At 42.4% G+C, this 14982-nt stretch overlaps 1 protein-coding gene across 39 annotated transcripts in view; it reads left to right on the forward strand.

Annotated features, from left to right (window-relative positions):
* Nucleotides 1-5749: 5749 nt before the first annotated feature.
* The window catches only part of SP100 (SP100 nuclear antigen), a 129474-nt gene continuing 120241 nt past the window's right edge, over nt 5750-14982 (forward strand). For 20 of the 39 annotated variants that reach the window (XM_015432930.4, XM_074010461.1, XM_074010463.1 and 17 more), the window contains exons 1-2: nt 5750-5877; nt 7153-7227. Coding sequence is in view for 28 of the 39 variants with exons in the window: in XM_015432927.4 (XP_015288413.3) it covers nt 5846-5877; nt 7153-7227 (107 nt within the window). In the remaining 11 variants the exon portion in view is untranslated. The remainder of the gene's footprint in view (nt 5878-7152; nt 7228-14982) is intronic. The other 19 variants (XM_045367853.3, XM_074010454.1, XM_074010459.1 and 16 more) reach the window with 1 other exon arrangement.

The raw sequence follows: 14982 nt of genomic DNA on the forward strand, positions 1-14982 counted from the left end.
GTACTTCCTGTCTCATAACCTGTCTCGTAACCACTAAATCTTCATGAAGCTACACTTTCCAACCCTGCCCTTCTTTCATTCTGTTCAGCAATACTGAGGAACCTGCCAGGGACCCTCTTCATAGAGGCACCCACTTGCAAACCGAAAGAAGCAGGTGCTGGTGGAGACCATCTGGAGGGGCCACCATGTATCTCCTTCCCTCGCCACACACGCATCACCTAGCAGTCCTAAGATCTAGGACAGTCTGGGGGCCATTCCATCTCACCATGATGAAAGTAATAGACATATGGAGGTTTGCAGAAATATTAGGAGTGCAGACTTGGTAAAAGGCTGCATTGTTCATTCAAGCCTTTCCTGGCTCCAGCCCTAGCCACCAGGCTCCCTCCACTCCTGGTGGTGTCCAGCCCGGCCTCATTGGCACCCTGAGGCTCACAAAGAGACCCCAGGCCGACCACAGCTCGAAAGACCTTCCTCCTCCTTTCTGAGGGTAGGTCTGACCCTGAAGCCTTAGTTCCATGCTGGTGGAGGCATCCAACGTGGAGCTGCCTGGTTCCATATGTCAGGTGACAGCCTCAAGTGCTAACGGGGACACACTGGTGAACACAGGAAGATGTCACCAGGAATCCCCAGAATGTGAAACACAGTGAGCCTGTAGGGTCGTTCCTCTGCAGTCCAGCAGTTGGGGCTCAAAGTGAAACTAAAGGGAAAGTGAAGCCCCCTTCCCCTCACCCAGGGAGACTGGGTTTTGGGGCATTGCCAAACGTCTCTGCATGAAACGCACTTCTTTGAAGTCTCGTATCTTCTAATTCACTCCACGCCACCCGTTGTTGCCGTTTGCCCACTATTTTTGAATGCTTTCAACTGCTCAGCATCGAGTCACATCAGTGTGCCCCGCAAGGACAGCAGGAGTGTCCTGCAGGGCCTTAGGGTGCGGGGCAGGCTTGAGGGCTTCAGCCTCCAGGGAGGTGCAGAAGGCAGCACCGCTCGTGGCTCCGGAAGGAATGAAACTCTTAGGGAAGAGGACAGGAACCAGGAGGAGCTAAGGGCAGAGTCCCCCGCCCCTCACGGGCTGAACAGAGGGCAGGCGGCGACCCGGTGGTGCTCGTGAGCTGCCAGAGGGCCAAATGATCTCAGAACCCAGTCCTTACATGGGTTCGACTTTATTTAGAAGGAACTACGGCCCTTCTACCACACACTTCGAAGGGTTTGGTGAGCTAGAATCCCGATAAGAGGATTTTCGGTTTCTGTTTCCGCCCAGCCCTAAAGCGGCTGCAGCGCTATGCGCGGCGGGGAGAGGGGGCGCAGGCCCGGCGGGGGCGGAGCCCGGAGCAGCGCGGGGCGGCAGCGGGGACGGGAAGGCGGGAGGCGCACACGCGGAATGGCCGTCACGGACCCCTTGCTCTTTGCGCGTGCTCACGGTGTGTCCGTGGCGGGCCTCGCCGGCTGGGTGGCCTCAGAAAGGAGGCATGAGGTGGCGCCCATGGGCCACCAGGAGCCTGTGCTGTCCGTCAGTTACCAGGGGACAGGGATCTGAGGATGTTCAACAACAGATACGACAGGGGCTCAGCTGAAGGACCCTGCGTGGTGATGCGGACTCAGGGGCGGCCCTGGGCCAGTCTGTTTCTTCCTGGTGCTGCACAAGGACTGAGGGCATCCTCGGGATTTCTCATGAATGGTCCCCACCTTCAGAAGGTGTCCAGAGGGGCTCCTGTGTTGTCCATGCTCCCCTTGTCTTTCTGACTCCCTACAACCCTTCACCCATAGCCTCTTCCTCCCCTGCCAGGGTACCTCTTCCCATTCGCCCATTTTCCAAGGATTCACTCCATTCAACAGCAGTAATCACATTTCCACCTCCAACAATCCCACTGGCATCTTACAGTGTTGCAGGCTCAGGTGTCCAAAGCTCCATCTTTAGGCCAGTCACTGAGGCTCTGCTGAGCAGGGGACCCTGGTGAGTGGGCCGGGGAGGATCAGACCAGCCTGGTCTCACCCAACTTCCTAAAAGTTGAAATATTGCCACCAAATGCCTGCTGAGCCCAGGGGATAATTGCATCACAATCATGCAATTGCAAGGAGCTATGACCCCAGCCTCTAGCCATCTGGGGCACAGATAGAAGAGAACCTGAGAAGAGAGATGCATACCCATGTGCTTGAACCCTTTGAGATATAGGCAAAATGGAGAGACAGATGGGGATCGAAATACCAACTTTATTCCTGATAAAAGCTGGATTGGGGATGTGGCTTAGATATGTGGCAATAAAGGGACCCCCAACACTGAACTCCAGAACTGGGCTTAGTCGCATGGCCTCAGGCTGCTCCAGCCCTCTCCCACACTATGCAGGCCCCTGTCCTTGTGCACTTGAGCTTGGAGGAGCCAATAGAGTCTTGGTCTCTGCAGGCAGGATGACTCCAGGGAGGCCCAGCAAGGAGCAGGCTCACTCCCACTCCCAGTTAGAGAAGAGTCCCCTAGAAGATGGGCAAGGACCGGGCCTTGATTGATTGATGTTCCACCTCCTAGAAGGAGACAGTTCGGCAGGACTGGGTGCTCCCACTAAATATCCCAGGTGCCTGCTCTTCACTTATCACTTCTACGTCCCTTGGAGGGTGGCCAGGTTCTCTATTCTCATGTCGCAGTGGTGCTGTTGCTGCAGCTGCCTCCTGTCCTGAAACTCTCTGGTCCATGATGCCAGTGACCTCATCTCAGGGATAGACTTCTGGTTCCCACACGGGGGTCCCAGGTTCAAGAATCACCCCCACCAGTAGAGGGTCTTGACTGCAAATTGTCCAGGTTCTTGGAGTTTTGAACAAAGAATTGGACAAAGCGCACAGCAAAGCAAGAAAAGAATGAAGCAACAAAAGAACGAAAGCAGGGATTTATTGAAAATGGAAGTACACTCCACAGTGTGGGACCAAGCACGAGCCGTGTTCAGTGGTCTTGGATACAGAATCTTCTCTGGTCCAAATACCCACTAGAGGTTTCCCATTGACCACTTGGTGCTCACCTCATGTAAATGAAGTGGTGGCCTGCAATCAGTCTCATTGGTTGCGGAAAGCAACCAATCAAAGGCTGAAGTGAAGTTATAAAGGTCACACTCCTGTGCAAATCACAGGCTAAAGCGAAGTTACAAAGTTGCACTTCTATGCAAAGGAAGACTTGGAGCAAGTCTTCTCGGTCACTTCTTGTTCTTTGAGGAATGATGAATTAGAATCTAAATGGAAAATCTGGGCAGAGATAGAACCCCCAGTGGGAGCCACCCTGCCCTTCCATGTCTAGATCATCTGGGTTCCAACCTCCATTGGCCTCCAATGAAAAGCTTTTATCTTAACTTTGAAGTAAAGTTACAAAGTTACACCCCTAGGAAAACATCTGATTGGGTGCAAAAGAAACAACTATACATAGGTACTTTCAATTTCCCATTGCCCCACAGAAAAGGTGGAGGTTTGCAAAGGGAGTAGTCTCTGGACCTTTTGTTACTTAGGCATGGAAAGTTAGGGTTTTCCTTTCAATTTAGTTCTATGAAGTTAGCATGAAATGGCCTTAGGTTCCCTGCCTCCAGACCCTATTCTCCTGCCTCAGCCACACCACTGAAGTCTGAACTGAAGCTGCTCTTGGTGAAATGTATGAGGCCCATGACCTGGCTGGGTGCCCTGCCTGTGGTCCTTCCTCAATCACTGCCTCTCCTGCTTTTGAGTTTTCCAGGCTCCAGTAACTGGAACTACTTCTGTGACAGCAGAAACATTCCCTATTGCCTGTGCTCCTTGCAGCCATGGACAATGCCCCAGGAGTTCCATTATTTCCTTCTAAATAATCCAGCAGGATTTTTAGAAGTTCACACGACTTCTTAATTTGGTCCTGTCCCTTTCCCAACCCAGATGTGTCTGACATTGTTTTCTGGATCAAAGAAGCTTTGCTTTCTTCACAGAGGCCTACAGATTCTCCATATACCAGCAGAGCATGGTGCATGCTCATCTGTCTCCAACCTCATCCGATAAGAACGTCTCCTTTCCTGCTGCCAGGAGGTGCCCCAGCATGGGCGTGTCTGCCCGCGAAGTTCAACCCTTAAGGAATCCCCTGCCAACCTGTGGCTCATTGGTCTGGAATTCCAGGTGCTGCTCTTAGCAGCACCTAAGCACATCCAGGGAAAAGCTGGCACCTTTATGTCAGTGCCGCTCAGTGGCCTGGGCCTGCCTGCTGCCCAGAGGCAGCGAGAGGGGAGAATGTGAACCATACCAGAGCATACTGGTGTAGTCCATGCCAGGCTTTCTTGGGGCCAGTGTGCCTCATAGAGACTGGGATCAAAGGACAGCTGTGCCAGACAGAGGCTCAGCTTACCAGCCCTTCAGCCCCATAAAGTTGGGGAGTCATGAGGGGTAGCAAGAGTAAGAGAAAGAGAGAGAGACCTACAGGTGTGCAGTGCCTGATAGAAACAGTGACCTTGCGCACCGGAAAAGCTGTCCTCACCAGTGTCCTGATGCCTGGTCATTCACTCATGGGGAAAAGAAGGGCAGAAGTAGAGTGAGGGTAGAAAACTCCCTCCCCGACATTTTCAAATGTACCTGGACAAGCATCCTTATTCACAGCTGGAAAAAGTTGGATTCAGTAGAATGCCATTTTGAAAACATCGTTCTGAAGCGCTAACCCCTCTCGCCCCTGAATCCTCACTGGCTTCCACCCTCTGCTGACTTTGGGCCTCAGATTCCAGTGCCCCCAGGCTCCCAGCTGCCTCCCTGTCCCTGCCCCATGGTTCTGCGTGGAGTTCTGGTCCCTGGTTGTGTCCTGTGGCCCCATTCTCATGCGCCCTTTGCTTCTGTTTCTTTACCTATGACTTTATACTGATGTAGAGCAAGTCTTCTCGGTCACTTCTTGTTCTTTGAGGAATGATGAATCAGAATCTAAATGGAAAATCTGGGCAGAGATAGAACCCCCAGCAGGAGCCACCCTGCCCTTCCATGTCTAGATCATCTGGGTTCCAACCTCCATCCGCCTCCAATGAAAAGCTTTTGTCTTCTCAAGATTCCAGTTACTTCTCCGAAGTTCTCTTCACCCCTGGCTGTTGCGAGGTGGCCCCATAGTCAAGATTCCTTAAGCCCTTGCACGTAAAATGTTTGCCTTTCTTACCATGCTGGCTCCAGCCTCTGGTCCCAGGGGTGCGGACAGTTCTCTCTTATGTCTGGTTGATTTCCAGGAAGGCTAAGAACACTCTCCCCAGGTTACAATGCCGAGCATTTTGGTTCTCTCCAGCCCTGGGTCCCAATGTTGAGACCTACCTTAGTCCAGTTCAGGCTCTCCGATGGGCCTGAGAGAAGATTTAAAAGTTTCTGGCTTTACCCTCTAACCCTCCAACCTTCCATCCCCCACCCCCAGCCATCTCAGCAAGGGGAAGGGGCAAACATGGAGACTCCCCCCAGCTCCCATGTAAACTATGCCCCCTCTTAGAGGACAGAGCAGCTAAGGACAATTTTGGTTCAAGGAAATTTGTTTGTTGTTCATTGCATAAACAAGTGGACTTCTGGGAGCTGGCCCTGCTTGTCCCCTGGGCCCTCCTTCTCTGGTCCTGCAGGTCTTGCTGCTTGTCAGGCCTCTCCTCCAACCCTCTGCCACATTTCAGAAAAGCTGAGAACCCCTTGGAGTGAAAAAGGAGGAGAAACACAGTGTTCATAGCCAGCAGGAGGTTAAATAAGTACTTTCACTTCTCTTTTCCCCATTTGGGCGGAGCCCTTTCTGAGTCAGTCTGTCGGCCGACTTCCTGCTTAGGGCCTGGGCAGCCACACTGCACACAGGCTGGGCCCACGAAGGGGCTCAGAGGCCAGGCTCTGAGGCCCAGGCAGGGCCTAGGGTGAGAAGATGGCAGATGGTGGCGGCGACCTGAGCACCAGGTAAGTCTTTACCTCTCTTCCTTTAACCTTTATCTGTGGCAGTATTGGAGCTTTCATGCCTTTAGTTCAGTTTGTGCCTAAGGCTTCACTTTAGTTTAATCCTTCTTTGCAAGAACATAGGTATGCGATGTAATATAATGAAATGAAAGAGCATGTAATGGGGAAATCAGATTTTTTTTAAACGGGAGCAGGACAGCTGTTGGTGTTAGTCCAACTTGCCATAACACACGTGACTTTCTTGTTTTGGATCTACTGCTCAGCTGACCAGGACACTCTGAACATAGCAGTCGTTAGTGGCTGGGATTAACTGTTTCCTCATGATCTCTGAACCCTTTCACATCCCTCAGCCTTCCTCTACCTTCACCTATGTCACGTCCAAAAAGGTGGTTTAGAAAATAAGCACTCGAGGGTGAACACCTGGCTTACTTTTAAACATTAGATGCTGTGATCTCACCTGTCCTGGCAAGGGGCATCTGTCGGCTGTTCCCATGACTGGCTCAGGGTCTGAGTTCTTATACCATCAACCTTGATCAAAAGAAGGAAAGGGAAGAAAAAGGCCCAAGGTGACAAAAGGCTAAATATTTTCATTTTTACTTCAATTTCCTGTCCCAAGATGGGGGATACCTCTGACCAGAAGAGAGAAGGAAATCCTATCTTTTCTCTAGTAATGAATTCAGAAATAACATTACTTAATCTTTTAAATTTTTTAATACAAAAGAAATACACTATACATTATTGTTCATTAAATTTAAAACAGTGGAGAAGTATATTAAGGAAAAAGTCATCTTTACTACTCACCCATTCTTGTAGCTTCCCTTCCCAGTCCTGTGAAGAGTCTTGGGCACAGCTTTTCTTATATTTTTCTATGCATTTATGTATCTAATGCATTTTTTGTAAATACATAATTTATGTTCTTGTTTTGTAATAAATTACATTGCATGTGCTAGTCTGCATTTTGCATGTTTACTTATTTTAATAGTGGAAAACTTAAGAGATCTTTTAACCTTAATACATATAGATCTGCCTCATTCTTTTTATACATGCTATTCCATAGAATTGATATATGATAATTATTTAACTATTCTCCAGTTGAAGGACATTTAGGTTGTTTTTAAACTGTTCACATTTACCAATAAGCTATCATAACAATGATTTTTGTCGGGGGGGAGGTTTTACATCTATACAAATATTTATCTTATCTCTAAACCTTAAAAATGGAATTATTGAGGCACAGGGTCCAGTTATTTTCTTGGTCCTGCCAAATTGTCTTTCTAGGAGTCTGAATGAATGTATTTCACCAATAGCGAATGAGACGAACCATCTTCCTGCACACAGCCACGGTTTGCAAAGGTGAATGAAGAGTTACATCTTGTTTTAATTTGTATTTTTCTTACGATGTGGAAAATTGAACAGCTTTTCATCTTTCTTGGCCATTTAAATTCCCTCTTCTATAAATTGCTTATTTTTTGCCAGTATGATTCCATTGAGGTGTTTGTCCTTTTTTTTTTTTTCATGATATGGGAGAATTCACTAAATATTCTGTAAGTATAAATATAGTTTTCTTGTCCATGACCTTTGTATATGGTGACTTTTATCTTATTAAAGCTTAAAATTTAACATATAAGCCTCTTGTGATATAGATTTGTTAAGATAGATGCACCCTTGTTATAAATGAGGTGATGCTGACAACTTCCGTGAGCACTGTCAGTTTTGACAGTTGTTTCTGTGTGAAGGTGGCAGATTCGCTACTACCGTTATTCCAGGAAGAGCTCCTCCTCTAAGATCTCTGAAAATTTTTTTGGATTTTTAAACAGAAATATTCTTACATTGGAGCCACTGTAGCCTTCACAGCTTTTATTTGCCCCTATGCTTTCATCTTTTCAGTTTTTTACTTTGTGTTCATAATAGTTTTCTCGAACTTTTCCTCCATGACAATTACCTTTGAATAGGTTTCTTGTTTCTTGTCAGTTCCAGTTTTTTAAAAATTGAGTGTTTATTTTTGAGGAGGGATCTTAATTTGTTTCTAGACCTCTGCAAGCTCCATAACCTCTTGCCATTCAATCTTCACAGTCTTGCTTTATTTAGGTTTGCCTGTGCTGTTAAGAACTTTGGGATATTCTCCTTATTGTCTCTTAGTTGTTTTTCCAGACTGATTCTGTCTGATCTTGTGTTCCGTGTGCCTGTGGTGGCTTTACAGCTCCTCTAGCCACGCTCAGCCCAGGCATGTCACCCCAAACTTCCCTCTTGCTTAGTCACAATCTGAATGAACTTGTTTTTTTTGTTTTTTTTTTTACATTTCCTGTTTTATCTGAGATCAAATTGGTTTTTGTCTGAGCTACAGTTTGAAGTCTTTGTTTTGATTCTTATCAGTTTTTCTGAGGACACCATGAATTGATGAAATTATCCTTTTCCCTCTTGATTCGCAGTGCTACCCTTTTTGGGAGTATAGAGGTAGGGTATGCTTCTGTGTTCTCTCTTCTCTGTCCTTGGCCTGTGACAGCCCCTCCTTGTGCCAGTACCACGCTGCCACAGTGATGGCAGCTTCCCAGGAACTCTTGACATCTGAGGGAGCAAATCTCTTCCTCTTCCTCCGGAATGTCTTAGACTCCCAAATTCGCCTGTCAAAATCTTGAGATTTTGTGTGGAACTGCACTCAATCTATGAATCAGTTTGAAGAGAACGGACATCTTTATAATATTATGACTTCCATCTCGTGAATATGGTTTATGTATATTATTACTTTAAACATATTTCCTATTAAAATTTGTATGTGTCTCTCTGAAGGTTTTGCCCTTCTGCTAGATTCCTTTGTAGGTATTTGATATTTTTATGCCATTATTAACTAAAGTACTCCTCCCTTATCAACAGTTTTACTTTCTGAAATTTCAGTTACCTGCAGTAAAACTTGGTCCAAAAACATTAAATGCAAAATTCCAGAAAATAATTCATGAGTTTTAAGATACTTCGCATTCCGAGGAGAGTGATGAAATCTCATGCTGTCCCTCTCCATCCTGCCCAGGATGTGAACCATCCATTTATCCAGGGTATCCACAATGTTGACACTACCAGCCCATGAGTCCCTGAGTAGCTGTCTTGGTGATCAGATCGACTGTCCTGGTATAACAGAGCTCGTGTTCAAGGAACCCTTATTTTAGTCAATAATGGCCCCAAAGCACGAGAAGATTGATGCTGGCAATTCAGATATGCCAAAGAGAAGCCGTCAAGTGTTTCCTTTAGGTGAAAATGTGAAATTTCCTGAAAGAAAAAGATAATATGCTGAGGTTGTTAATATCTACAGTATGATATTTTGAGAAAGGAAAAGAAACCACATTTACATAATTTTTAGTATAATACATTGTTATAGTTGATCTACTTTATTATTAGATATTGTTATTAATCTTTTATTGTGCCTTATTTATGTATAGATAGGGTAAAACATAGTATACCCAGAGTTTGGTACTATCTGCAGTTTCAAGCATCCACTGGGGCTCCTGGAAGCATCCCCTGTGGGTACAAGGGAACTAGTGTACTAAATTTTATGTATGAATTTGCATTGGTGACCCATGTTCTGATCCATGGTTCTATTTTTCATTCTTGTTTCAATACTGAAATGTTTTAGTTACTATGATTTTATAGGTAGTGTTCTGTAACCTACCTTATTGGGATTCAATTGAGAGACACTAAATGAACAGATAAATTTAGGAAGAATTTATGTTTTTAAAAAAATCCTGAATGACCCCAGTTGGAAACATAGCATCTCTCTCCATCTATTCATGATTCTTTGAACTTGGGACCCTGTTGAGTCATTTTAGTGCTAGGCATTTTAAAATTGTATTTGTAAATAGGAATTCATTTTCCTGTTACATTTTCTAGTTATTTCTTGTAGGCATAAGGGAAATCTATTGATTTGAGTTCCCAGATCTTGTGCTTAGGAGTCTTACTAAGTGGTCTTCTCCCTCTTAATATTGTCTCGTGTCTTTCTGGAGAAATAATTACATCTTCAAAAATAGTAGAAGCTTTGTCTCCTCTTTTTCAGAATTTATACTTTTACCGTATACTTTTCTTTTTCTATCTTACTTTTTTCTTTCTCTTTTGCCTTAGTGCATTAGCCAGGACTGCCAGTGTAATACTGAATAGTAACAGTAAAACTGAGCATTTTAGCTTTGTTCCTGAGTTCGAGGGGAATACTTACAATGTTTACATTGAGGCTTTCTGATAGACACCTTTTTTCAAGTTAAGGACATTTTCTGCTGGCTCTGGTTTACTAAAAGTTATTTTTTTTAATCAGGCCTGTGTATAGGATATTTATCAAAATGCCTACTAAAGAATCTTTGAGAATTGTATCATTTTTTCTCTTTTAATCTGTTTCGTCCAGAGTAAATTATATTGAAACATTTTATGAATTCAGTTATTAATTTCACCAAAGTAAAACATATATGTAGCCTAAAGTATCAGTCGATAAGGCCTTCACAAACACAACTAGTTCTTTCTGCCATCTTCCCAAATGGATTATCTTTAGCTTTTTGGCTCTTCCTTTTGTATTTACTTCTGTAATTTGAAATGATATGCTGATACAGCTCTTTGTAATTTTTCGAGTTTCAGACATTAAATTGTTCACATAATAGGACAGAAGATGAAGACTTTTTCTGTAACACTCCTTTTCATTCCTTGTCCATTCTCATAATACATCACAGTTGGAGGTTCATCAGTAATCAGTGTTACCATTATGATGACTATTTAAATGTTGTTCACAACCAAGTTATCTAGGTTTTATATATTATAAAATATATAAACTGCATAAAATATATAAATGTATTATATATTTTATAATATATAAATATATATAAATATATAAATCTATTTATAATATATAAATATATAAATCTATAAATGTATTATAATTACATTTCCTTTCCTGTGCAACATCCCCCCAACCCCCGCAAATAACTATTGCCCTCTTATATATATGCTTGGATTTTGTGCATCGTCTCTATGAATTCTTCCCAAGCACTCTGCAGAATTCTAAAATTATTCTCAGTACAGTGAGACACATTGGGTTATTTATCAATTCCATTTTACTTTCTTGGGGAAGCCCTCTGGATAATTCCCTCCTGGAATTATCCATTCTCCTGATTCCATCAGTTCTGGTTAGTTTCAGTTTCCAAGGCTGACCTTCTGAAGCTTGACAGCTCTCCTGTGTTGGGTCTTGTTTTGTGGATTACACGTATACCTCTTTCTTGCTTTACTATCTCATTTTGGTTTACCACATTATCCAGTAGCCTCCTGACTAAGAGCTCATAGAAGATGTATCTCTCTCTCTCTCTCTGTGTGTATATATATATATAATATTTTGTATATTGTATATTTTGTTTTATATATATATATATTTTATATATATATATAGTATATTTTGTTATATATATATATAGAGAGAGAGAGAGAGAGAAAACCTACCTTACTGGGATTTAATTGAGAGACACTATGTATGTGTGTGTGTGTGTGTGTGTGTGTGTGTAAATTGTACATGTCTGGAAAAAATTTTATCCTTAATCCTCACAACTGCATAAATATTTGTTAAGTATAAATGCAGAGTTTGGAAATTAATTTAGTTCACTGTCTTGCAACTTCTGGCATTGCTAATAGGAAGCCTGATGCCATTGTGATTCTTGATCCTGTCTTTCTATGTCACCTATTTTGCCTCTCTGAAACTTTCTGGCTCTTCTCTTTAATCCCTTGATTCTAAAATTTCATGATGGTTTGCCTTAATATGAGTGTTAAATTCATTTGTTGTGCTTTGCTCCTCAGGGCCTTTTCAAATGGACAACTTTATTTCAATTCTGATCATTTTGCTTGTGATATTATTTGATTATTTTTCTCCCTTCTGCTTTATCTCTCTCTTTTATCTTTTGGAATTCCTGTTAGTTGGATGTTAGGTTTCCTAGATTGATCCTCTGGAGACTCCCTGTTTTTTTCTTGAAAATATTGTATGTCTTCTTTTCTTGAATCTACCTTCTATGACATTTTCTGAGGACCTTCATTCCTTCTAGTGATTACAAAATTTCTGCCATTATATCTTTAATTTCCAAAAGCTCTTTTGAAAAGTTGGTTGTCTTTTATAGCATCTTGTTGTTGTTTCAAGAAATCAAAAATTTTCTCTCTAATAATGAGGATGATAATTTTTTAAATTTCATGTTTCTTCCAAGATTGTTTTAAGTTAGTTCCTTCCAGGTTTCCTTCCCAGCTCCTGCTCCATTATTTGCTTGTTCTGAAAGAATTCATCAAGTGTCCATTGGGTAACCATTCACATTTAAGAATCAGACACTAAAAATTTGATTAGGAGCTCTGTGCAAGGAATGCCTCTCATTGACTGTACCTCATTTCGATTTTTCATTTTCCAACTCACCTTCTGAAGGAATGGTGCCACTAATTCCTGACAACTTCCAGAGTTCAAAAGTATACACTGGCTTACTCCTTGTCAGCTTCCCCTAAGCAAGTAATCAGAATTTTTATTCTTTCATTCTGTGAAATTAGCTACCATATATGCACCTATCTTCCAAAATGTTTGGTTATCTCTTATTTGATGCCCTTTCCTGTTCCCTGATCTTTGCTTCTTTTCTACCTCTAACTCTCCCTCATAGGTGGTTTCATGGGATTTCAGAAGGAACACAGATGAATGCAGGTGTGTTCAACCTGCCAGGCTTAACCAAATGCATAGATTCGTTCTCTAATGTGACCTTTCCTGGAATCCCTGAGATAACATCTACATGGTCATGCCATATGACTCTTTCATCCACTCCCGGGTTGGATTTATTTATATTTTATCGTGGGATTTTACCTCATGTGTTTATAAGCAACTTTGTGACCTACAATTTTCATTTCTTATTTTGTATTTGTCTGGGATCGATAGCAGAACTATAGCAGCCTCATGAAATAACTGGGGTGACTGAAATTTTGAATATATATATATATATATGCACATATATGTGTTAGAATGGTTTGTTTAATACAGACATCGTCTGTTCCTTGAAAGATTGCAGAAAATTGTCCATTAAATTATTTTAAACTGATGTCTGTGGAAGTATATTATGCATTTCCAAGCTCTGGAAGTATATTACGCTTTTCTCCTATTATTTTTAGTTCTTATGCTGACCTTTGAGCCAGTTTTGATCATTTATATTGTCCTAAAAAGTAACTATTTTCCTAGATTCTCTCCTTATTGATAGAAAGTTGTATAGGAATTTCTTGTATAAAGTTTTCATCCTTTCCTTCTCTGAAGACGTTTCCTTTTTCCTATTCCTCCCATTGTTTATTATTGTTTTTTCCTTGATTTTTTGATCAATCTTTCCATTTTGTTGGTCTTTTCAATGAACCACCTTTTGGTTTTATTGATCCACTACTCTTATTTTCTGTTTGAGGTTTAATTAAATCTTGCTTTTCTTTATTATATTTTTCTGTATATTTTCTTTCCTAATTCTTTACTTCTCCTTTGTTGAGGGGATTACCTTGTGTTCTGTTTCTAATACATTGGTTTAAAACTTAACTTACTTGTCAGTGTTTCCTATTTTCTAATAAATGCATTTTAGGCCATGAATGTTCACCTCTGTGGCACCTTGGAAATGTTTGGCCTTTATAATATATGGTGTTTTCATTGGAGTTTATTTCTTAGCCATTTGTTATTTTGATTTTGATTTCCTGGTTAACTTAAGAAGTGTTTGGAAGCAGCTTTTAAAATTTCTCAGTGGAATGAGTTGGGGAAGTCGTCCCCTGTCCTTCGGTTGCTCCCTCTGATCCTATCACATTGTGGTTAGAAAATGTGCTCCTTAAGATTTCCATTTGTGAGAGTCTATTGTTGTTTCTCTTGTGGCCTAGTACATAGTCAGTTTTGAGGCTTCACCACATTTGAAAGGCAATATAGTGCAATGATTAAGAGTGTAGTAACTAAAGCCAGATAGTAGAGAGGGTAGGAGCAGGGAGGATCAACACTAGGATGATTGGGGAAGGGTGGTGTGAAGTCCAGCTCTACCACTGCATGCATGTAGAGATGGGGCAAGCCTTGTTTCTTCCCTGTAAAATGACGGTATTAATAATGGTGCTGTCAGCAGGCCTGTACAGGTTCTTGTCTTTGCCCCAGAAAAGAATTTGAAGGCCAGACCAAAATGAAAGTAAAGAAGATTGCAGAGCAAAAGCAAATACACACTCAAGAGAGGAATGCAAGTGTGCTCAAAAGAATGAGCTATGCCCAACCTGGCCAGAGCTCACATGCTATATGGATAAGCATAATGAAAGCATGGAATATTCCATCATAAGGGGAGGGATTGACTGGGTGCAGTGGCTCACACCTGTAATCCCAGTACTTTGGGAGGCCGAGGCAGATGGATCACCTGAGGTCAGGAGTTCAAGACCAGCCTGGCCAACATGGTGAAACCACATTTCTACTGAAAAATACAAAAATTAGCTGGGCATGGTGGCAGGCACCTGTAATCCCAGCTACTCAGGAGTCTGAGGCAGGGAGAATTGCTTGAAAATGGGAGGTGGAGGTTGTAGTGAGCCGAGATCGCACCACTGCACTCCAGGCTGGGCAAGAGAGTGAGACTCCATCTCAAAAAAAAAAGGGGGGGGATTTTCTGGGTAATCGGTGAGCAATTCCCAGTTGGGGTGCCAGCATTTTCTTTAAATATGGTTAATTTGGAACTGCTGTGGTGTCAGGTCCATGATGGGAGTGGGAGGTTTCCCCAGGGAAGTTTTATGGCTGTAGGGGCATAATGCAGCCACATTTGTCATCCTACAGAAATCATCTAAATGTGTAAAGACAATCCAGTGCTTTAGGAACACAGATCATGATATAATTGCTTGAATTAAAAGTCTCCTAAGGTTAAAATATTTAGCTGTGATTACCTTTTTTTTTTTTTTTTTGGTGTTATTGAGGTATAATTGTATACATTGAAGGTGTACAACATAATGATTTCATGTTTATATTGTGAAATGATTGCCACAATCAAGTTAGTTAACATATCCATCATGTCACATAGTTACCATTGTGTGTGTGTGATGAGAACATTTAAGATCTACTCTCTTAGCAAATTTCAAGTATGTAATACATTATTG

This window comes from Macaca fascicularis, chromosome 12 (assembly GCF_037993035.2).
Source record: "Macaca fascicularis isolate 582-1 chromosome 12, T2T-MFA8v1.1".
Classification (NCBI taxonomy): domain Eukaryota; kingdom Metazoa; phylum Chordata; class Mammalia; order Primates; family Cercopithecidae; genus Macaca; species Macaca fascicularis.